At 38.2% G+C, this 25,771-nt stretch overlaps 1 protein-coding gene across 1 annotated transcript in view; it reads right to left on the bottom strand.

The window, feature by feature from the left end:
• The window catches only part of LOC125670899 (sacsin-like), a 76,076-nt gene that overhangs the window by 2,867 nt on the left and 47,438 nt on the right, over positions 1 to 25,771 (bottom strand). The window contains exons 7-10 of the mRNA XM_056163928.1: positions 25,490 to 25,637; positions 25,005 to 25,214; positions 22,138 to 23,475; positions 5,913 to 16,798 (exon numbers count right to left, since the gene is read on the bottom strand). Coding sequence (XP_056019903.1) covers positions 5,913 to 16,798; positions 22,138 to 23,475; positions 25,005 to 25,214; positions 25,490 to 25,637 — 12,582 coding nt within the window. The remainder of the gene's footprint in view (positions 1 to 5,912; positions 16,799 to 22,137; positions 23,476 to 25,004; positions 25,215 to 25,489; positions 25,638 to 25,771) is intronic.

The following is a 25,771-nucleotide window of genomic DNA, read 5'->3' as shown; positions in this document are numbered from 1 at the left end:
ATGGTGACGGTAGGTGGAAAGGATAATGCTTTAGAGTCCGGAAACCATTGCGTCTACAGACGGACGGACGGACAACCCGATTCCAGTATACCCCCCCCCCACACACACACACACACAACTTGTTGTGGGGGGGTATAAAAACAATGGAGAAAACAAGAAATGTCTCTACTTGAAGAAAAAAAAGGTAACTTAGAAACTGAAGAAAAAATAGACTTGCATCTTATTGAAGAAAAGAGGCTAAGTTTAGAAAACTTGAGAAAAGAAAAAATGGATGGCCATATCACGAGATCTAAAGCTAGATGGATAGAGGAAGGGTAAAACCCACAGGGTATTTCTGCAATCTGGAAAAATGCAATTATTTGAATAAAACTATTAAACAAGAGTACCGCAAACGGTACATAATATGCCCGTGAAATGCTTACATAGGGTGTGTTTCTTGTGCTATAATTTGTATAACTTTGCTTCAGGTAGTATCAGCCATCATGAGGCTGTGACAAACTTTCATAAGACCAAAGGGTCTTAGCTTAAAAATCGAGATTTCCTCAAAATGGACAAGTTCAACAACCTGTAATTTCTGAAAAAAATGGAAGAAAATCAAAATCCTTCCCCAGATGCACATTTTCAATACCCATACAAACACTCCACAAAATAAGATGATCCTCACTTGAAAACTGTGGGAGGAGTTGGGCGGACAAATTATGTACCCTTCGTAGAATATTAATTTCCAAATAGACCAAGTTCAACAACCTGTAATTTTTTAAGAAATTGTAGAAAATCAACACCCATCCCACATGCACATCTTCAGTACCTATACAAACACTCCACAAAATAAGAAGGTCCTCACTTGAAAACTGTGGGAGGAGTTGGGCAGACAAATTATGTACCCTCCATAGAATATTAATTTCCAAATAGACTAAGTTTAACAACCTGTAATTTTCTCAAAAATTGTAGAAAATCAAAATCCATCCCACGTGCACATCTTCAATACCCATACAAACACTCCACAAAATAAGAAGGCTCTGACTTGAAAACTGTGGCAGGATTAGGGCGGATAAATTATGTACACTCCATATAATAATTATTTCCAAATAAAGGGGCAAAACTCCTGGAAAAAAGGTCGAAATGGATCAAAATTGCAGTATGATCTAGAATGACCCACAAAGAAGCTACACAGCAAGTTTCAGCATGATATGTGAAAGGGAAATGAAATTATAAAGAGAAAACCCCGAACGGACGAACGTACAGACATCGCTGTACCATAATACGACCCGTCTAAAGACGGGAGTATAAAAATTGGAAGTTAAAGGAAATGGTATGATCTATGACCAAGCAGATAAACTTAATGAAGTTGAATGTTTTCACCAAACTCTATATACAAATAAAGATTCAGAAGTTTTAGATTTAGATCTTCACAAAATTATTCAAACTTGTGTTCCAAAGTTGGACAAAAATATTTCAGTCTTTGGAGAGAACAATATCTGAAATATAAGTGTTTGAAGTATTAAAAAATATAAAAAAAACTCCAGGTAGTGATGGACATAGTGTTGAATTTTTCAATCTGTTTTTGGATAGATCTGAAAGAACTCATATCAATATCTGTTAACTGTATTTTCTCCAAAAAAGAGATTCCCATCTCTCAGCAATTGGGGATTATTTCATGATTGCCTAAAGGTGATAAACCTAGACAATTTAAAAAACAAGAGGCCCATGGGCCACATCGCTCACCTGAGTCACCTTGGTCCATATCAGAAGATTTTCCATATCTATTTGCATGTAAAACCGTAGTCCCTATTATGGCCCCAAACCTACCCCTGGAGGCCATGGTTTTTGCAAACTTGAATCTACACTATGTCAGAAAGCTTTCATGTAAATGTAAACTTCTTTGGCCCAATGGTTCTTGAGAAGAAGATTTTTAAAGATTTTCCCTATATATTTGTATGTAAAACTTTGATCCCCTACTGTGGCACCGAGCATCCTACCCCAGGGGGTCATGATTTTAACAAACCTGAATCTGCACTATATCAGAAAGCTTTCATATAAATCTCAGCTTTTCTGGCTCAGTGGTTCTTGAGAAGAAGATTTTTAAAGATTTTCCCTATATATTTGTATGTAAAACTTTGATCCCCTATTGTGGCCCCATCCGACCCCCGGGGGCCATGATTTTAACAATTTAGAATCTGCATTATATAAGGAAACTTTCATATAAATCTCAGCTTTTCTGGCTCAGTGGTTCTTGAGAAGAAGATTTTTTAAAGATTTTCCCTATATATTTGTATGTAAAACTTTGATCCCCTATTGTGGCCCCATCCGACCCCCGGGGGCCATGATTTTAACAATTTAGAATCTGCATTATATAAGGAAACTTTCATATAAATCTCAGCTTTTCTGGCTCAGTGGTTCTTGAGAAGAAGATTTTTTAAAGATTTTCCCTATATATTTGTATGTAAAACTTTGATCCCCTATTGTGGCCCCATCCGATCCCTGGGGGCCATGATTTTAACAAACTTGAATCTGCACAATATCAACAACAAAAAAACAACAAAAAAACCAAAAAAAATCTTTGAACCCCTATTGTGGCCCCATCCGACCCTCGGGGGCCATGATACTAACAATTTAGAATCTGCACTATATCAGGAAGCTTTCATATAAATCTCAGCTTTTCTGGCTCAGTGGTTCTTGAGAAGAAGATTTTAAAAGATTTTACCTATATATTTGTATGTAAAACTTTGATCGTCCCTTGTGGCCCCATCCGATCCCCGGGGACCATGATTTTAACAAACTTGAATTCACACTATATCAACAAAACAAGAGGCCCATGGGCCAAATCGCTCACCTGAGTCACCTTGGTCCATATCTGAAGACTTTCCATATATATTTGCATGTAAAACCTTAGTCCCTATTATGGCCCCGGGCAACTACCCCTGGAGGCCAAGATTTTTGCAAACTTGAATCTACACTATGTCAGAAAACTTTCATGTAAATGTCAACTTCTTTGGCCCAATGGTTCTTGAGAAGAAGATTTATAAAGCTTTTTCCTATATTTGTATGTAATACTTCGACCCCCACCCCCCACTTATGGCCCAGGGCATCCTACCTCCGGGGGCCATGATTTGAACAAACTTGAATCTGCACTATGTCAGAAAGTTTTCATGTAAAAATCAGCTTTTCTGGCTCAGTGGTTCTTGAGAAGAAGATTTTTAAAGATTTTTCCTATATATTTCTATGTAAAGTTTTCATCCCCTATTGTGGCCCCATCCAACCCCGGGGCCCATGATTTGAACAAACTTGAATCTGCATTATGTCAAGAAGCTTTCATGTCAATCTAAGCTTTTCTGGCTTATTGGTTCTTGAGAAGATTTTCAAAGTTTTCCCCTATATATTTGTATGTAAAACTTTGATCCCCCCCTTGTGGCCCCATCCTACCCCTGGGGGCCACGAGTTCAACAAACTTGAATCTACAATATATTAGGAAGCTTTCAGGTAAATTTCAGCTCTTCTGGTCCAGTGCTTCTTGAGAAGAAGATTTTCAAATGACCCCACCCTATTTTTGCATTTTTGTGATTATCTCCCCTTTGAAAGGGACATGGCCCTTCATTTGAACAAACTTGAAAGCCCTTCACTGAGCTTTTGGCCATGTTTGGTTGAAATTGGCCCAGTGGTTCTAAAGAAGAAGTCGAAAATGTGAAAAGTTTACAGACAGACGAACAGACAGACAGACGGACAAAATGTGATCGGAAAAACTCACTTGAACCTTCGGTTTAGGTGAGCTAAAAACAAAACAAACTTTGACCCCCTATTGTGGCTCCATCCGACTCCCGGGGGCCAAGATTTTAACAATTTAGAATCTGCACTATATCAGGAAGCTTCCACATAAATCTCAGCTTTTCTGCCTCAGTGGTTCTTGAGAAGAAGATTTTTAAAGATTTTTCCTATATATTTGTATGTAAAACTTTCATCCCCCCTTGTGGCCCCATCCGATCCCCGGGGGCCATGATTTTAACAAATTTGAATCTGCACTATATTAAAAAACAAGAGGCCCATGGGCCACATCGCTCACCTGAGTCACCTTGGTCCATATCTGAAGATTTTCCATATCTATTTGCATGTAAAACCTTAGTCCCTATTATGGCCCCAAACCTACTCCTGGAGGCCATGGTTTTTGCAAACTTGAATCTACACTATGTCAGAAAACTTTCATGTAAATGTGAACTTCTTTGGCCCAATGGTTCTTGAGAAGAAGATTTTTAAAGATTTTCCCTATATATTTGTATGTAAAACTTTGATCCCCTATTGTGGCCCCATCCGACCCCCGGGGGCCATGATTTTAACAATTTAGAATCTGCATTATATAAGGAAACTTTCATATAAATCTCAGCTTTTCTGGCTCAGTGGTTCTTGAGAAGAAGATTTTTTAAAGATTTTCCCTATATATTTGTATGTAAAACTTTGATCCCCTATTGTGGCACCATCCGATCCCCGGGGGCCATGATTTTAACAATTTAGAATCTGCATTATATAGGGAAGCTTTCATATAAATCTCAGCTTTTCTGGCTCAGTGGTTCTTAAGAAGAAGATTTTTTAATGACCCTACCCTATTTTCACCTTTTCTTGATTATCTCCCCTTGGAAGGTGGCCTGGCCCTTTATTTTAACAATTTAGAATTCCCTTTACCTAAGGATGTTTTGTGCCAACTTTGGTTGAAATTGGCCCAGTGGTTGTTGAGAAGAAGTTGAAAATGTGAAAAGTTTACAGACGGAGAGACGGATGGACAGACGGACGCCGGAATACAGGTGATCAGAAAAGCTCACTTGAGCTTTCAGCTCAGGTGAGCTAAAAAAAAATGCCCAAAACCCCCCAAAAAACAACCCAACTTTGACCCCCTATTGTGGCCCCATCCGACCCCCGGGGGCCATGATTTTAACAATTTAGAATCTGCACTATATCAGGAAGCTTTCATATAAATCTCAGCTTTTCTGGCTCAGTGGTTCTTGAGAAGAAGATTTTTAATGATTTTTCCTATATATTTGTATGTAAAACTTTGATCCCCTATTGTGGCCCCATCCAACCACCGGCGCCCATGATTTTAACAAACTTGAATCTGCATTATGTCAGGAAGCTTTCATATAAATCTCAGGTTTTCTGGCCCAGTGGTTCTTGAGAAGAAGATTTTTTAATGACCCTACTCTATTTTTACCTTTTCTTGATTATCTCCCCTTGGAAGGTATCCTGGCCCTTTATTTTAACAATTTAGAATTCCCTTTACCTAAGGATGTTTTGTGCCAACTTTGGTTGAAATTGGCCCAGTGGTTTTTGAGAAGTCAAAAATATTAAAAGTTTACAGACGGACGGACGCCGGAATACAGGTGATCAGAATAACTCACTTGAGCTTTTAGCTCAGGTGAGCTAAAATACTACTTGACTTAAAGCATAGAATAGTGATGAAACGATTTTTCAACACTAGCATAGAAACCCCTTTCAGTAGTCAAGAAAGCTGAATACCATATCTTAAATTCTTTCTCAACATCAATTCAACTGAGAATTAATTGATTGTATATTGTTTAATGTCCCACTCCAGAATTTTTCACTTATATGGTAACGTCATTATTGCCGTTGAAGGGCTGAAAATTTTAGACCCAAGTTCGGCCTCTGATGGCCTTTTTATGGGAGGGATCGTTATTATGCCACACCCACTGTGACATTGGGCCTCGATTTTTGCGGTCTCATCCAAATGATCGCCCCATTTAGCCGCCTCTTATGACAAGCAAGGGGTACTAGGGACATATTCTAACCCGGATCCCCAAAGGACAGTTCAACTGAGGAAAAGGGAAATTTGTTGAGTGAAGTAGATCTCATCTAGCTATAATTAAATCCATCTTGCACTAAATCAAAACAAACTAATATAGTAAAGCTACCTGATGAGATTTGTAGCATATCCAGTTCCATGTTTTCACTGCATCCCCACCGTTTAGTGACGCTATACAGGCCTGCAGTTGTTGACGTGCTGCAATACAGTCATACTTAGACTGCCTCAACCACTGCAGAGCAACAGCTGGTTGTGGATTTGGTGGTCTATAATCACTACCTCCAGAGCATCTGTAATCATACTTTCTTCTATTCCGCTGTCGCTGGCGGCTGCATTTGTTAACTGTTTCTTGGAAAGTGTACCACTCATTTGATGATGTACCATAGTGATAAGAAGATTGATGTCCAGTACTGTATCCTGATGAGTAATTTTCTATTCCAATCTCTCCTCGTTCCAATTTTCCAATTATATCCAGGATAAACTGAGTTACATCCTTTGCCACATTAGGATTTTCTGGATTTTTATCTGGATGCCATTGCAAAAGTAGTCGTTTGATGACTTTCCTTCTGTCCGACCTTGGTAATTTCCATGCAGCGATTAACATTCTTCTGATATCTGCAAAAATTCTTTCTTTGTCCGTACCCTGACTTCGAATCCGCTGAGTGCTAAAAGGTACCATGTCTGCTGACTGTTCTTCAATCTTGCGAATAATTCTATATAGTTTAATTGAACGTACTGATATATCCTGGCTGCCATCAAACACTGTATACATAGGGAACTCCTCTGATGAGTCATCTTTCTTCACTACACGCACATAAATAAACTCAGAGTCCAACACCCTTATATTGTCATCACTGTTGTGGTCTGCTACTGGATCAAGTCTTTCATATGCCACAATCTCTTCTTCCATAAAGTCACAAATTTCATTGTCAAGCAAATGATGCTGGTCCAAGGGTATGTGTGAGCCTAGTTGTGGTGACCAAGTTTCTGAAAGTAACTGGATTTCATGTTTTGCAAGAATATTTGAAATGTCAATATCAGAGTCGGTTTGAAGAAGTCCCTGAACCAAATCATCCTCCTCTCTTGACAGGAACCACTCAGTGCATAGACACACAACTTGACACAACTTATTTTTCCATACCTTGAAACACTTTTCAAATGAAGTCAGAGATGGATCATTTCTCAAATAAATCATCATTTTTCCTTTAGATTTTGAATAGTATATAAACTTGTCTTCAATGGTTGAATCAACCCGAGCTCCATTGTAATTCAAAACTGTTTGAAGTGTAGAAACTCTTTTGAACCTTGCAGTTTGAAAAGCATGTTTAATTCTCGACTTCTGTGTCTCTTTGATGCTTGAAGACTTCTTCTTCTGAATGTAACCAAGAATTCCATTCAAAAACGTCTCTGACTGGAACAATCTTCTAAGGTTATACAACATTTCATTATCCTCACATTCAGGCCCTATAAGGGACTCCTCGTGAAAAAGCTGTGACATCAATTTTGGTCTGAATTGGTGATTTAGTTCCTTTAACAATTCTATGGTCTCTTTTGAGTCTGTCTTCACATAATCTAATGGAAATTCAGTTGGAATTCTTCTTTTAAAAGATACTCGATCACATAAAACAAGTTCAGTTGACAAGATCAGTTTGTTGCTTTCTGAAGGCAGATATAAATCAACTATCTGTGGAAGCTGAAGACCTGGCAGACTTTCAAACTGAAGAGATGTCACTAGCCCCTTTAAGGCTTTCCTGGCAACACCCAATTCATACGGAGTCATAGTATTTGAAGATGTTTTACTATGCATTGAGTGAAATAACCGCAAGTAGTGATAAAATCCTGGCTGATCCTGCACACCTATCTGTCTGAACATTTCGTAAAAACCGCCCCATTCTTCCGGTCCTTTGTAGAGACAACTGTCTATACACTTTCCCGTATCGAGATGTAGTACAACTTCATATGGATGAAGGAACTTGTCTGTAGTTTTATCATAAATGAAAGGTGTCTCTGTCAGTCCTCGTTTTAGCTCTTCAGTGACGAGTCTACTATTACATGAAGTAGACAATAATTCATCTAATTTACTATAAATTTGCTCCATCAACACCTTTGAAAATTCCACTGAGCATTGTCTTGTTCTCAATTCTCGACAAAGAGTGTAAATGTGATTTATTACATCACTGACATCCGGTACAGACTTAATCCCGAGGATATCTCTGTCCACATTCTTAATGGTTTTCTCTGGAACAATGTCGCACCGTGACCACATAATTTCCCAACCTCGGGACACCACTGATCCTTCTAAACAAACAAGTCCACAATGTTCATGTTGAGGAAGTATGCTTGTATATTCTGGCAATACTTGGAATGGAACCACACACTTAATTTTTCTGAACTTCCGCAAAAAGTCAGGAAATCCCATATCTTTCATTTTCTCGTGTTGTAGAATGTAATCAACAAGGACTTGAGATTTCTCTGCAACATATTCGTCTACATTACTTGAGCTCTCAATCTGCTTACCAAACTTCAGCAACAGATCAAATGGTACCTCTGTCTTGATTCCGGAGAATTCCATGAAACACCTCCACTTTTTATCATGGAATTCTGAGGGCAATAAATCTTTTTTAGAACATAAAAGATTACAAACTATTACATACGGTGAGTAAAATTCACTAACACTTTGAAGTTCTCCAGTTTCTTCATTTTCAATCCATTCTATACCCGACAACAAATTCTTCATCTCTTGTGAACGATCACGTAAATATAACTCTGCACCTCTGATGTATTCCATGTGAACCCTAATGATGGAATTCTCCAAACGATCTGCCTGCTTCAAGAAAATGTCAACATAAAAGTCTTCCTGTGTCATGAAATCGACATTAAAATCTTCCAGCAAGTCTTTCCTCTTGAGCATCTCAGTTTCTAAGCACTGACACACTGAATCAAGATTTTTCAATGGTATATCTTCATTATCTTTAAGGCAGATTATTTTCTTATTCTCTGGCAAATCTGTGACAACGCCATCTAGAGTTTCAAAGAGGCATGTGTCTCGGAAAATTTGTAGAGTTCTTCGATCTTTGCTTTTCACAACAGTGTGTAGTTTGGCCAGCAAAAATTGCAACACTTTAGCAGCAGTCATGGTGGATATGCTTTCACGATACATGTTTTTGTGATACTGAAACATCCTCAGTAAGTTATGTGGTGTCAACTCTGAGGCACACAAATAATTGAGAAGAACCTTACTATTGTAAGACTTCTGCTTCACTAATCTTGGAAATTGCATACTGGATAACATGTTTAATATTGTTTTATCATCCCATAAAGAGCCAGTACTGAAAACAGCATAGGCTAAGCACAAGGGATAGAGATAAGCTTGCCCTGACCTGGTTTCAACAGGAACAAGACACCAATCTGAGAGATTTTGGGTGCACTCCTCTGCTGTCATCTCTCTTCTGTTTGTTGATGAAAGAAACTGCCATACTTCCTGAATCCATTTTTCTTTTAAGTCAGAATTATTCCACTTCACAGGGTTCTTACTCCTGTAGATGATCGAAATATTCTGGTCCAATAACTTTGCAAATTGTTCAATTGTCAAGTTTTTAACACATGAGCTAGTTTGAACTCTTTTTTCAAAAATTGGAACCAACTTTTTATGCAGAAAATACTCACTAGATTTCTTCAAAAGATGACAAAATTCGGACACTATTTTTGGATGGAATCTAGAAAAACATGTCAATTTCTCATTTTCCAATACACATAATGGAATTCCCTCGAGTTGTTTGATGTGTCTACCATTTTGAAAGCAATAAGACAACAATGACTTCACCTTTGTCACATCGATCAACAGTGATGTTCCAATTTCCACATCTACAGATTCAATTCTGCACTTGTCAACATGCGTTGTGTTCCATGATCGTAAAAACTGCACCACACCCTCAACATCTACAGCTTTTGGAATAAACTCAGCATTTAAAGATATTTTAATACTCTTCAATACTTCAGATGTTGAATCCACAAGTTTAAGACCGAGCATCTTAAGAAGTTTTGTGATTTCTGCAGCTTTTTGCTCGTTCTTCCTTTGAATTCTTTCTATCTCAGAAGCATCAAGTGTCTCATTGGTCTTGGAGAATCTTTCTTTTTCTGACATCTGGCGATTCATTTCCAAGGTTATTTCTATTTCGTTAAAGTAAGCAGGGAATTCCTCCTCCTTGCTTTTCAAAGGTACAAAGGCAACAACCGAATTTTCCTGATCTTGGATCATGGCAAGTTTTGCAAGAATGAAGTCCGTTTTCCTCATTGACATGATCGTTTCTTCATCAAGCAATACTGGAAACAAGGCAATTTCATGAGACAAAACTCTGTTGTAAAATACCTCTACAACTGTTTTCCATATATCATCTTTTATCTGGTCAATGATTGGGAAATATTTGTTGTACTTTTCAATATTTTCTGCATGAATACGCAGAGAATCTGTAAACAAGATCTGCTTGTGGAACTGCATGGAGGTTATGTATGCAAATGGCAAAACATCACTCAATATCAATTTATTCCATGAACCCTTTAAAGTGTGTTCTTCTTGGTTATCTCTCCAGATATGCGTTCGGCTCGAATTCAGAGCAAAGTGACCGTTTATATGGACTGGAAGCCCAGTTGGTCCAGGTAATGGCAAAAAGCAAAATGCCCTGGATGTCTTAGAAGTTAACGGTGAAATGATGTGAGAGTCAACAGAATCACTGTCTTGCTCCGCTAAATGAAAATCTACCTTGGAAGTTAACGGTGAACTGGTGCTAGCGACAACAAAATCATTGTCTTGCTCTGCAAAAGGAAAATTTGTTTCTAGACAAGCTGCAATGCCAGCTCTTGGTGAAAGGTTCACTCTCTTCGTCCTGTAACCACTCCTCAACAAATCTGGTACCGCCACTGCTGTCATTGTCCCGAATACTCTTGAAATCGCCCAGATTTCATGCCACTGCTGTTCACCAACTTCACCTTTTAAAGCAATGCGATAATTACAACTAAATCCAGGACGCTCCCCAAGTACTAACTCTCCTTTCTTCAATGATAGCAACTCACGATCACACTCTAACTGAAACAATCTCATCTCATTTGATTCTGTATCTTTAAGAAATTCAGCAGTTACTTCACACCAAGTTGACATCTTTCCTTTTTCGTTAATTTCTGACAATTTTATGCTATGTACATTATTCAAGAACAACAGAGATTTGGACATTTCTTCTTGAAATTTCATTAAAATGTCTTTCATGATCTTTTCATTAATTTCCCCATTTTTTCTAATTTCTGATTTTTCTGCCATTTCTTTTGTTCGGAGAGGGAAACGGAACCAAGTTCCTGTAGAAGCTGGGAGATTTTCCTGGAGATACGTGTTGTAAGTACCTGTGTATTTCTCTTTGACGCAATCAAGATCATCAACTTTCATTCCTGGACTCTCTTGAGTTGCATCAGGTATGTATCTGCAATGTGGGTCAAACATAATCAAGGTTCCACCATTTGGAGTTTGCTCTCCTTTGGTCAAGAAAGATGGAACATCGGTGATGTGGTAAACAGCATTAAACCCGATCCCAAACTGACCCGTTTGGTTTGGATCAGTAGATTTACTGCCCTCCCCTAAATTTGATATTCCTTTAATATCTTCCTCAGAGAAACACGAGTCATTAAATACAACAAGTGCCGGTCCCTGAATACCCTTCATGGATTCGTCAAAAAGTCCCTTTGTAGAGTGAGATTGTCGGTCATACACAAAATGTATTTCTGTTGCTTTTGCATCATCAGCATTCTGGACTAGTTCATTCAGTATTGAAATATCACATGGGTAGTCCTCCAAAATGTTTTTAAGTCTTGTCACAAGTTTTTCTTTTTGTCCAAAGGGAACGCCTGTTGAGAATCTTCCAATAAACTTTGCACTCTTGGATTGCACTTTGAATTTCTTGCATGTTTTGACTTTTAGATCTGCATGAGTGAAAACCAGTTTATCAGCATCTGTAATCTTTTCATTTCCATCCTCCAAACACATATCACTGGGCTTTCTCATTATACCACCTTGGTCTGGTAGAAGCTGTGGAAAATCTTTCACATACTTGCTGCAAGACAGTAAATTGTACAGACTGACAACAGCATCCACATTCTCCACCATTTCCCCCTCTTTCATCTCAATGACCTTTAAAATTTCCAATATTAACTCTGGTTCTACATGCTGATGAACACCCACATTCAGCAGGAAGGATTCGTAATTGGACCACTTGGGATCAACTTTGTAAATGTAGGGTGGGGCATCATCTGAACTGCATAGAGATGAGCAACAAGGTTTCACTAGCGTGTTGGATGTCGCTAACCAAATACAAGATAAATCCTGAAACTGCTTCAAATCATCTTGTGGTGTACTGTTTAAATACTTATATACTGCATCACATATCCTTTCCATATTGGTAGATTCTTCAATAGAAGTTATGACCCTATTTTCTAATTCTGAAATAGCTTGAAGCTGACCAATAACAAGATCATTCTTTACATCAGTCACGCTCTTCATGGGAAGTTTTGTCAGGAATACATTCCCTGATTCAATTACAATGGTTTCATCCAGAATTTTCTGAACACTTCCTATCAGGAACTTGCAATCCATCCTGAACAAGTCATTAGGAGCTGCAAAATGAAACTCACTGGGTGAAAACCACTTGCATGGCCAGTTCTTTGGTTTTACCATCACGGGAAGAAATGGAATCCCCTGCATTTCTTTCAACACTTCCAGGCTTAAACTGCAATGTGTCATATATCTCATTATAGCTCTAAATCTGTTCTTTGCCAAGTCACAATCAATCTGAGCACAAACATTTACACTTCGTATTCTTTCAAGCAATAATGCATCAGGCAAATGATCTGTATTCACCCCAAGAGACATTAGAGATTTTTTGACATCTGGTGAAATGAATTCATCATCAGGAAATCTATTATCAGAGTCGCAGAACATGTCGCTAATGATTCTAGAGTATGGATTGATTAAATCTGATGGTCTTCGCAGTAACCCATCTGGCTTTGTTGGAATACATTCAATATCTTTCATTTTTTCTCGAACCTCAAAAAGATTTTCATTTCTAAGGATGCGCTTCAGAAGATTTCTACGAACTTCTTTTCGGATCTCAGAATTCCAAAACTCATTTTGAAGATTTACAAGGAATACCCGGGTGTGAAAGCATTTCTCAAGACATATTTGTGCCTGTAAGGAATTTTCACAGTTAGCATTCTCGAACTCCTTTTGTATTGTATAATCCATATACATCACTTGCTTCTGGAAAGGATTAAACTGCTGCAAGCACTGGAAAGCAGTTTCACCAACCATGGAATCATTTTGCAAATCATTATCCAAAAACACACATTCTGTGAGAGAAAACTTCTGAAGTAAATTCCCATTGGAAAAAAATACTTTGGAATTATTTTGAGAAATGTTTTCATAAAATGCGCACACAAGTGGGTTGAAAGCATTTCCTTCAAGGGACACTGGCCATGCTGTGGAGTACAGATAGTTTTCTAACTGAGCACATTCTTTGATATTTTCCAGCATATTTATGTAAGCCATACTAAGTACATGTGACATCAGAGAATGATTCCAGTCTGCACGTTCTTCTGACACGTGGTCTGGAGATGGAGAGACAATTCTCTTCCTGCTATGTTCTACAGCAAAACATCCATTGAGATGCACTAATGTTTGACTTTTTTGTGGAAGGGGAAGGAAACAGAATACATGTCCAGTGTTGTAAAACCCATATGGTACTTGTCCACTGCCATTGAGCGAAAAAGAGAGAGGAATTGCTGTACTGGCTACAGGAAGACATCCTGGAATATTTAGCTGCAGATCTGAAACTGCCCAGGACACAATCCATTTGGAAGTTGATCCAGTCATCATATTGTCATAATCTTTTCCCAGTAGGCTTTCGATGACAGTGGTATTCACTTCTACTACTATGTCATATTGTAACGTCTGAACCATATCTCCACCTATCCTTTGTTTGGCCTCTTCAAGAATGTTCATACATTGTTCTTGTCCAATTTTCCTTTCAACCGAGTACAACAGTTCACATTTTTCTGGATCATCACTTTGCAGATAGTGTAGCTCTATTCTTCCCACATTTTGGGTAAACAGTAATAGATTGCCGGCTGATTCCATGAATTTCTTTATAATAGACACTACCTCTCCCCGTTTGTACTCCGTTGTTGAGATGCCATTTGGGTCATCTGCAGCCTGTTTAGCAGTGCGCAAAGGAAGTCTAAAGAGAGTACCATCATACTCTTCCCCACGACTTTCTGGTGAAAGATCACATTGGAAAATCTTATTGTAAGGCATGAACTGCTTTCGGAACTTATTCACCACCTTTGATATAGGAATGCGAAGACCTGGCTTTGATTTGTCCTTGATAGCTTTCCCTAGATGTATTGTTCGTGGGTCAAAGAAAACAAGGTATTTTCCACTGACAACACTGGGGACATCCGTCACATTGTAAACTGAACAAAATCCTAATCCAAATTTACCAATTTTTGTCTTTTCTGATTTTTTTGTTCCACCTCCAAGTTTTATGATATTCTGAAAATCTTTCTCTTCGAATAAGGCATCATTGTAAAACCAGAGGGCAGGTCCTTGGCACTCCTCCATACCTTTATCAATCAAACCCGTTCTTGCTTGCTCATTTTTTCTCTCATCGTAGAGTATTTTCATACAGCTTGCTCCAGCATCATCAGCATTTTGTAGCATTTCTTTATATACAGACAGACCATCTGTGTAATCATTTAAAAGATTTCGTATCCTTGTTGTGAGTGGTTCTTCTTGCCCCCATTGCTCAAACTCCAAATCAACAATTCCACCACTTTCCATCACTCTATGTGTCAAGGAAGGAACACCAAGGCACTCTGCAATGGAGTTTCTAATCCTTTCATGAACAAAATGAAGTTCTTTGTCTTCCTCTCTTTCTCCATCCTCCTCCAATTCTGAGAATTCATCTGTTAGAGAATTATCATCTGTATAAGTGCATTCAAGATATTGCTTCAGAACAATTTTCTTTGATTTTGTCTGAACTGGAAATAAAACACGAGAAAGTTCTTCTTGGGATAATTCATCTCGCATTTCTTTCAAAATCTCCAAAATGTTTACCAGCATTGACAAATCTCTTTCAATGTCGGTGCTTTCTAATGCCCTATCTCTAGCGTTATGGTAAGCATGGATTTTTTCTTGAACAAATATGAGATCTTCATATGTCAATCTGTCTTTGCAGCCAATAGAAATAAAAAAAATTCTCATTTCAGACCGGTTCAACCATTTTTCACTCAATTGGTACATGTAGGGCTCTAGCGATATTTGGTGAGTATTTGAAAGGGATTCAAGGTAGATATTTGCACTTCTTGTGAATGATGATTTGGTTGGAACAACATCTTCAAATTTCAAATCTTCTGTACATATGGGATTTGAAGCCAAATACTCATACAACTCTTTAAGCATCAACTCATATTCAATTGTATTCTTTGAATGTTTATACCTCTCTGATAAATGTTTCAATTGTTGAATAACCAAATCAGAAGTTGGTTGATGTAGTAATCTGTCTAACAGGTTTTGAGTTTGATCACAGTCAGATATAAAACACACAGATCCAACTAGTGAACTATGATCTTGAGAACAAGCTTCGGTGGGCTTGCATGGTCCTTTTTTCTCCTCTCCTCTCCATTTCATCTGCTTTGGATATTTGCTTGGTCTTATTTCCATCACTGGAATCCAATGCAGTTGCCTTATTCTTTTAATGAAGTCTTCAAATTCTGAATCCTGCTGCAAATTTGCAGCAAACCTTAAGCAAGCATTTGCCTTCTTCTTCAGTTTAGAGCAATCCAGTTTTGCACCATTTGCTTCTATAAAAGTGATTGTTTCCAATAAATCCTTTGTATTGATATATGTTGCGGATTTTATCTTCAGTTTGTGTAGTTTCAAACCAATGCTTTGCAAGTTTCCAGTACTGTTTGGAAAATGAATATTTTCCTCTCCTAGGAAAAGCTCGCACAACTCAGCATTCAGTGGATCAAAGAAATCCTTTGGAGGTTTCAATTCTTTATTTCCATTCTCAATAAATGGAATAGCAGCCGCAATCTCTAACTGCACATTAGGGGTAGAGTCATTGAGTCTATCCATGAAATATTTCATAAATATGGCCACTTCCCCTGCTTGATAAACTTCATTCCTACTTATTCTGCACAAAGTCTCCTTCATCAACCTCTCTTCTTCAAATTCCTGGCAACCTAACCTCTCAACAAAAGACAGATTTTGATAATTTGCATCAATCAGAAGAGTGCAATACTTGACAGGAAATTTTTTCAAACCTTTGGGTGCTATTCCTTTAACATCATCAACTGCATAAAGGTCTTGGGTGGCTCCATGTGAATAGGATACTGGGAATAATTTCACTCTCCTTAGAAATTTGGTTAAGGAATTTGTCATATCACATGGGGCACAAGTTACCATGAATTGAGCAAACTGTTTTCTCACTGCCTCTGGTAGAGAATTAATCTTGTCAATGCATCTCTCATCATTTCTTAAGGCTTTTCCCAACACTTTGGAAACATCTTTGACTGTTGGCTGTGCAATATATTTTGTAACTGTTGGATTTTGGAGAAATAAAACTTCTTCTAGTAATATCATACCACATGTTTCTAAAACTTTTCTCACTGAATCTGGAAGTGGAGACAAATTCTGTGATTTTGTTAGCATATAATCTCCTTTCAACACATGGAGTCGATGAATGATTTCTACTTGTCCAGTTCCCTTCTCCAGTAGAATCGGAAGGTTTTCAACTTTTTGGATCAATTCTTGATATTCGGACAAAAATGTCCATACTCTTTTAATCCACAATGACATGTCTCTGTTGAGTGTGGAGGCTGACTCAATTCCCTGTGCTTTGATGGATTCTTTCAGCAGATGTGAAAAATCTGCAGGGGCCCACTCCTTCACCACATCTACAAAATATAACAAGATGTCCTTAACAGTCTCCTTAATAACACACTGTAACCTTGCACATACATGGGAAGAACATGTTGATGGTGTAATGAGTGCATCTTTCAAACCCAGGAAATGTAATGTGCTTAAGATTTGTGACCTATCATTACACATAATCTGGTCATTAGGCGGTCTTGTGCAAAGTAAGAGTTTCCAATGCCTTTTATTACAACATTGTTGCCTAGATACAAAGTGGGAAAATGGGGGTCAGAAAATAGATATGTAGATTCCTATAGATGATATAATCCTTCTTTGGAGAAGTTATTCCCATGTTCAATCAATGGTCATTTGTAAAGAAGAATTCCATGTCATTTTTCTTCACCAAATAATTCACTGAACACTTGACCCAGAGATCAGGAACATCACATTCCTCAAAATTTGATAGAGGTTTCCTAACTCATCATGACTATATAACAGTGTGTTTACTGAAATATTTTAAAGATTGCGCATATTAGGTTTTTACCCTGCTCCTCAGTCCCCAGTATGCAGGGACAATGAAATTCAGTTTTTGTTCCCCAAAACTGCGAAATTTATTGCCCTAAGGTCATATATATATATATATATTTAGATCCCATAAACGATCTAAACAAGAGGTACTGTGAGCAATGCTCACCAAGAATACCCCCCGCTTACCCCAATCTCCCAAAGGGTGTTGGTAATAGGTATAAACTACCTCTTTTCTGAGTGTAAAAAACAAATGGCATGACAAACCTTGGGTATTCTCGTTTGTAGGGAGAAATGGATTATCTAGGAACACAGCATCTCCATGCGATGAAAAAAGCCGTTAAAGAATTTAAATGGAAACCATATTGCTACTTCAATGTCCAGTGCGCGTGACCTTTGACCTTTTGACCCCAAAATCGATAGGGAACATCTTCATCCCATGGGTAGTCCATATGTATGATATGGTGACTGTAGGTGGAAAGGATAACACTTTAGAGCCCAGAAACCATATTGCTACTTCAATGTCCAGTGCGCATGACCTTTGACCTTTTGACCCCAAAATCGATAGGGAACATCTTCATCCCATGGTAGTCCATATATATGATATGGTGACGGTAGGTGGAAAGGATAATGCTTTAGAGCCCGGAAACCATTGCGTCTACAGACGGACAGACGGACAACACGATTCCAGTATACCCCCCCCCCCCCCCAACTTGTTGCGGGGGTGGGGGTGGGGGGGGTATAACTAGTCATATAAAAGTGTATTGCATTTTCGGTCTTTTATTCATCAATACCAATTTGTACCTTGGCAGTAACATTGGTTTTTGTTGTTTTACATCCAATTCAAGAATCTTTCTCTCTTATTGAGCTAGCTTTTCTAGAAATGCCACAAGTGGTGCCCTAGTCATGGTGCACAAGGCTGTGACCTTAAAATCCAAGGTCACATCAATTGTTGGAACGAAAAAGAACCTTCCCTTATATAGCCTTGAGCCCAAGTCTAAATTTGTGGCACTTCTACAGGTGGTAACATCTTCATGAGTGATAAATTCTGTTTGAAGCACTTGTTAAACGTCTCAAGCCCTACTGGAACACATTTTACCAAATTTAGCGTGCAACATTTCTCTTGTAGCATGAATAGGTTAATACAGTATATATGTCACTTCAACTAAAGCAGTTGATCTCTTGCTATAAGTAAAAAAAATTCTCGAGTGGGGCATTCAATAAAAAAGAAACAAGATGTGTTTGGTAAACACAAATTCCCCCAATAATGGCCAATTCCGAAGATGGCCAAGGTCACAAGGACAACTATCTTGGTACCAATAGAAAGATCTTGTCACAAGAAATGCTCATTTACAACATGAAAGCTCTAATATTTACCATTTAGAAGATATGACCAATGTCATTTTTTTATAAGTAGGTCAAATGTCAAGGTTAAGGTTTAGTACCCACAGAAAGGTCTTGTCACATGGAATACTCATGTGAAATATCAAAGCTCTATCACTTACTGTTCAAAAGTTATTAGCAAGGTTAAAGTTTTCAAAAAGTAGGTCAAATTCCAAGGTCAAGGTCACAAGGTCAAAAATGTTGATACCCACGGAAAGATCTTGTCACAAGGAATATTCATGTGAAATATCAAAGCTCTGTCACTTACTGTTCAAAAGTTATTAGCAAAGTTAAAGTTTCAGACAGAATGACAGACAGGACAAAAACAATATGCCCCCCGATCTTCGATCTCGGGGGCATAAAAAAAAGAAGAAAAAACACAAAACAAGAGGCCCATGGGCCACATCGCTCACCTGAGTCACCTTGGTCCATATCAGAAGATTTTCCATATCTATTTGCATGTAAAACCGTAGTCCCTATTATGGCCCCAAACCTACCCCTGGAGGCCATGGTTTTTGCAAACTTGAATCTACACTATGTCAGAAAGCTTTCATGTAAATGTGAACTTCTTTGGCCCAATGGTTCTTGAGAAGAAGATTTTTAAAGATTTTCCCTATATATCTGTATGTAAAACTTTGATCCCCTGTTGTGGCCCCATTCTACCCCCAGGGGCCATGATTTTAACAAACCTGTCTCTGCACTATATCAAAAAGCTTTCATATAAATCTCAGCTTTTCTGGTTTAGTGGTTCTGGGAAAAATATTTTTAAAGATTTTTTCTATATATTTGTATGTAAAATTTTGACCCCCCATTGTGGCCCCATCCGACCCCCAGGGGCCATGATCTTAAGAATTTACAATCTGCACTATATCAGGAAGCTTTCATATAAATCTCAGCTTTTCTGGCTCAGTGGTTCTTGAGAAGAAGATTTTAAAAGATTTTTCTTATAAATTTGTATGTCAAACTTTGATGCTCCCCTTGAGGCCCCATCCAATCCCTGGGGTCCATGATTTGAACAAACTTGAATCTGCACTATGTCAGAAAGTTTTCTTGTAAATATCAGCTTTTCTGACTCAGTGGTTATTGAGAAAAAGATTTTAACTATATATTTGTATGTAAAACTTTGATCCCCCTTGTGGCCCCATCCAACCCCCCGGAGCCCATGATTTGAACAAACTTGAATCTGCATTATGTCAGGAAGCTTTCATGTAAATCTCAGCTTTTCTGTGGCTTAGTGGTTCTTGAGAAGAAGATTTTTAAAGTTTTTCCCTATATATTTGTATGTAAAACTTTGATCCCCCCCTTCTGGCCCCATCCTACCCCCGGGGGCCATGATTTGAACAAACTTGAATCTGCACTATGTCAGAAAGTTTTCATGTAAAAATCAGCTTTTGTGGCTCAGTGGTTCTTGAGAAGAAGATTTTTAAAGATTTTTCCTATATATTTGTATGTAAAACTTTGACCCCCTATTGTGGCCCCATCCGACCCCCGGGGGCCATGATTTTAACAATTTAGAATCTGCACTATATCAGGAAGTTTTCATATAAATCTCAGCTTTTCTGGCTCAGTGGTTCTTGAGAAGAAGATTTTTAAAGATGTTTCCTATATATTTGTATGTAAAACTTTGATCCCCTATTGTGGCCCCATCCTACCCCCGGGGGCCATGATTTTAACAAACCTGAATCTGCACTACATCAAAAAGCTTTCAAATAAATCTCAGATTTTCTGGCTCAGTGGTTCTGAAAAAGATTTTTCCTATATATTTGTATGTAAAACTTTGACCTCCTATTGTGGCCCCATCCGACCCCCAGGGGCCATGATCTTAACAATTTAGAATCTGCACTATATCAGGAAGCTTTCCTATAAATCTCAGCTTTTCTGCCTCAGTGGTTCTTGAGAAGAAGATTTTTCCTATAAATTTGTATGTCAAACTTTGATGCCCCCCTTGAGGACCCATCCAATCCCCGTGGTCTATGATTTTAACAAACTTGAATCTGCACTATATCAAAAACAAAAAACAAAAAAAACCAGAGGACCATGGGCCACATCGCTCACCTGGGTCACCTTGGCCCAGATCTGAAGACTTTCCATATATATTTGCATGTAAAAGCTTAGTCCCTATTATGGCCCAAACTACTCTTTGCAAACTTGAATCTATACTATGTCAGAAAGCTTCCATGAAATGTCAACTTCTTTGGCCCAATGGTTCTTAAGAAGATTTTTAAAGCTTTTTCCTATATTTGTATGTAAAACTTTGAACCCCCCCCCCCCCCAACCCCAACTTGTGGCCCCATCCTACCCCCCGGGGGCCATGATTTGAACAAACTTGAATCTGCACTATGTCAGAAAGTTTTCTTGTAAATATCAGCTTTTCTGACTCAGTGGTTATTGAGAAAAAGATTTTAACTATATATTTGTATGTAAAACTTTGATCCCCCTTGTGGCCCCATCCAACCCCCCGGAGCCCATGATTTGAACAAACTTGAATCTGCATTATGTCAGGAAGCTTTCATGTAAATCTCAGCTTTTCTGTGGCTTAGTGGTTCTTGAGAAGAAGATTTTTTAAAGTTTTTCCCTATATATTTGTATGTAAAACTTTGATCCCCCCCTTCTGGCCCCATCCTACCCCCGGGGGCCATGATTTGAACAAACTTGAATCTGCACTATGTCAGAAAGTTTTCATGTAAAAATCAGCTTTTCTGGCTCAGTGGTTCTTGAGAAGGAGATTTTTAAAGATTTTTCCTATATATTTGTATGTAAAACTTTGATCCCCTATTGTGGCCCCATCCGACCCCCGGGGGCCATGATTTTAACAATTTAGAATCTGCACTACCTAATAAAGCTTATCTATAAATTTCATCTTTTCTGGCCCAGTGGTTCTTGAGAAGAAGATTTTTTTAATGACCCTACCCTATTTTTACCTTTTCTTGATTATCTCCCCTTGGAAGGTGGCCTGGCCATTTATTTTAACAATTTAGAATTCCCTTTACCTAAGAATGTTTTGTGCCAACATTGGTTGAAATTGGCCCAGTGGTTGTTGAGAAGAAGTTGAAAATGTGAAAAGTTTACAGACGGACAGACGCCGAAATACGAGTGATCAGAAAAGCTCACTTGAGCTTTCAGCTCAGGTGAGCTAAAAACAACATAAACAATTACTGTGAAGTGGTATTGATGGATAGAAGACCAATACATGGATAAAATACATGATGCACTGTTATATATGACTTATTTAGCTCTGCTACTCAGTCTGAATATCTTACCCTAGAGCAATGAATTTTTTAGTTTGGTCAAAGCCTCCTTGACAACTATGCACTCAGCTTGCCTATTTCATGTGAAGAAGCAAATACCATTTTTAAAATATTACATCATTTTGCCCCCCCCCCCCCCCTTCCCTTTCAAAGAAATTCCTAATTTCTAACTGACAACAATAAAGTTTGTTGACATATTGTAGTGTTTTTGTAAACCTACTTACAGTTTGGAATTCTCAGAAGCCTGGTTGTCATGTCTTCTGGAAAATCTGACAGAAACTGTTTCTCTAGCTTTGGAAACAATGCAGCTGTCTTTTTATCTGAACACAAGTATAAGGGTCCTTTGGAGACAAAAGACAGAAAGTGGGTCTTATCATCTGAGGGCAGCAATTCCAGTTCTCTGAAATCCTTAGGATCAGCACATCTCAAAAAGTAGTCTAGCAGGATTATTTTGCTTTCTCTGGACTTCAATTTATATTGTGGATCTTTGTGTAAAAGGCCAGCTACATATCCTGAACTGATTACTTTTGGATGAACTTCAGGAAGAAAGGTGTACCTAGTCCAGGACTCCACTAAACTTTTCAAATTCTTGGGCAACACGACTATGTTTTCATCATAGTCTTTGATCAGTTCTATTACTTGGTCTTCTATTTCTTTGGTTATTTCTCCTTCTTTCTTATCAAATACATCAAATACAGCATTTTCAAAACTAACCCATGTTTTCTTCTTTGTCTGAAAGATTTGCATTTTGAGGACATATTCATAGACCGGTGAAAGGAGTTTCCTCCATAGTTCACAGTCAACGTTTTCAACTTCTGGCAAACAATGGTAGATAACTTCTGCGGGACTACCTTCCCTTTTAAGATCCACAAACAGCTTCTCATATGCCCGAGGCATTACCTCCATGATCAACAGCTCATTCCATGTTATTTTATCATCTCTTTTTTCAACTTCCCCTGCTGTGGCTTGTAAGACATGATCCCTTGTTGGGTCAAGGTTAAAGAACCCATTCACATGTATGGGTAAATTGGTCAAACTTTTGGACTGCAGAGGCAAAGGTAGAAAACAGAAAACGTGTGCATTGAACGATTCATCTAACTGCAATGGGTAAGCTACCCCTACAAACGGATCATTGTCGCCTTCCTCCAACAGCTTCCTAAGAGGTTGTGACATTTCAGTTGTGCCTTGAAAGAAGCTGACTATTTTGAACATTGCTGTCTTTTGGTGTCCCTCTTTCACATTGCTGGTAGTCAGCTGAGCATTGTAAGCGACGCTTAAGGAATGGTCTGGTTTAGTTTTTAAGCTCTTCAACTGATTCTTTATGAATGTTCTGGATTTGGAAAACTCTTGCTTGGATGCACCTACTCCTTCTATTGTAACTTCATACAGTATGCTGTCCTTGTTTTCCATGATGGTGATTGTGTTAATGTTCTGAAGAAACAGGAGAATGGTGTCGGCCTCTTTCCTGAAGGACTCCATTAGGCTCTTTATCTTGGAGGGTGGACAGACCTTGTCCAGAAGTGAAGATGGTTCTTGCCTCAAAGGAAACCAAAACAGAGTATCTGAGAAAAACAGTCGTGTTTGTGAATCACTATGTATGCTGCCTGTGACAATAATGATACAAGTAAAAGGTCTTGCCAAAAGGAATCTGTAGACAAAATACTTCTGGAGATATTGCATAGATTAACTTTGCTTAAAAATTGTTCAAACTCCAGCAAGATTAAAGTGGAAAGAACGACCAATACAGGACAAAAACAAGAGGCCCAAGGGCCTAGAATCGCTCTTCTGATAAATTGTACAACCCCACCATTTCTATTCTTAGCCTCTTAGTATTCTAAATCTTTAGTTAAATCCTAAGAATTCAAAAAAACTAGGTCAATGTGACCTACTTTTTGGTTTACACATTTTGAGAACCCAAGAAATATCAACTGACAAAGTTTGATGATTTTAAGCCAATTAGTATCTGAATATTGAAATATAGCTGTCAAATTCCAATCGTAGGTCATGGTGACCTACTTTTTGGTCAGCGAACTCCGAACATGCAAGACCCATCAACTGACAAAGTTTGATGACTGTAGGTCAAATAGTATCTGAAATATATAAATATAGCCGTCAAATCCTACTTTTGACCTACTTTTGAGACAACTTGACACAAGGTCCTAAGATGCATCAACTGCCAAAATTTGATGATCCTACTCCTTATAATGACTAAAATATCAAAGATTTAAGGAAATATAAATTTAGGTCAACTTTGAAGTGACCTTGAGACCACGCCCTTTGCCCCAGGGTAATGCCTTGAACAATTTTTAATCTACAACATATCCTCATCCTTATGTGTAAGTTTGGTGATAATCTGCCCAGTGGTTCTTGAGAAGAAGATTTTTTAGCAACCACTACTTTTGTTTGTATTTTCCTGATTATCTCCCCTTGTTAAAGGGTCACATCCCTCTATTTAGTATGTATGAAAGCCCTTGGGCCAATGATACCCTGTAACAAATTTGAAAAAAATTGGCCAAGGGGTTCTTGAGTTATAGCCCTTTTTCTAAAAAGTTTACGCACACCGCACAAATGGCCATAGCATTAGCTCTTTGAGCCTTCGGCTCAGAAGACCTAACAATATGCCCATCAACATTTGATCTTCAGAGCACAAGAATTACCTTGCCAGAACTTTACAGTAACTTATTTTTGATATTATCACCAGTGCGAGATCCGACTTTATCTATGGGAAATTTTTCTGTCTAACAAAGCTGGGACTGTAGAATACATTTAGTTTTCCCTTCATATATACAACACTAGACAGAGGAAGATCTCAGTTTTGAAAATAAGTTAAATTTTGGAACTTTTCCTTTGCCCCTAAAGTACGAAAGTCGAGAAATTTTAAGATGATTTAGCTTTCTATCAGCCCAAAGAGGCTTTATACCTAATTTCAAGAGTTCTGTCATCATCAAGATACAAATGTGCAATCAACAGATGGACTGCAATTAACAGATGGTGACAAACTGCAATAAATCGCCCAACTCTGGTGACCTAGAATAGTACATGTAACAGGAAGCACTAATCCGGTGCAGAAAACGACTGGTTTGATACATACTTGGATAATTTTCCTCCTCCACAGAAGATGTGTCAAATCCAAAAAATCCTCCTGCATCCATTTTGAAAACTTTCTTTATTACTGGCCACAGAGTCGCTTTGTATTTTTCAGAGGTAAGCTTTTTGAATGTGACATTGTGACAAACTTTCTCTGTGGTATTAGTTGGGTTGATGACCAGCAATCGGTCTCCACTCACTATGATGGGCGTATCTAGTGAACAATTAACCGAATGTTAATCTCGCCTCAAATATTGTCTTTGCAGTGTATATGTTAAGAAACTCATTAAATAAGATACCTGTACATGCTATCAAAGTACAAGCTATCTGTAAACATCAATTAGATGTGAAATACGACAGCAGAGGCACATGGGTCACGATGCAAGTTAAATGGTAACTATCACCTGCCTATAATGACACCCTCTTCTACCTTAAGTTTATGTGACATTGTTTGCATTGCGGGAAGAGACTATGATGTGGAAAGATTACCTGTAAGATGAAATACTGATTTGAATCCTAAACCGAATCGTCCAATTTTAAGGGCATCTTTCTCCTTCACACTGGTATAAATCTTTTTTATGCCTTTCCAGTCATTTTCAGAGAAGACACCATCATTAAATGTACACAAGGCTGGCCCCTACAAGAAATGCAATCTTTGCTTCATGCACATCTTCAACATTCATACATAAGAGGGTCCTCACTTGAAAACTGTGAGAAAAGTTAGACAAATCATGTACTGTTTTTGCAGTATTTTCTCAAAACTGACATGCT

Source organism: Ostrea edulis, chromosome 4 (genome assembly GCF_947568905.1).
Source record: "Ostrea edulis chromosome 4, xbOstEdul1.1, whole genome shotgun sequence".
Lineage (NCBI taxonomy): Eukaryota > Metazoa > Mollusca > Bivalvia > Ostreida > Ostreidae > Ostrea > Ostrea edulis.
This window is presented reverse-complemented; position numbering and strand designations above follow the sequence as displayed.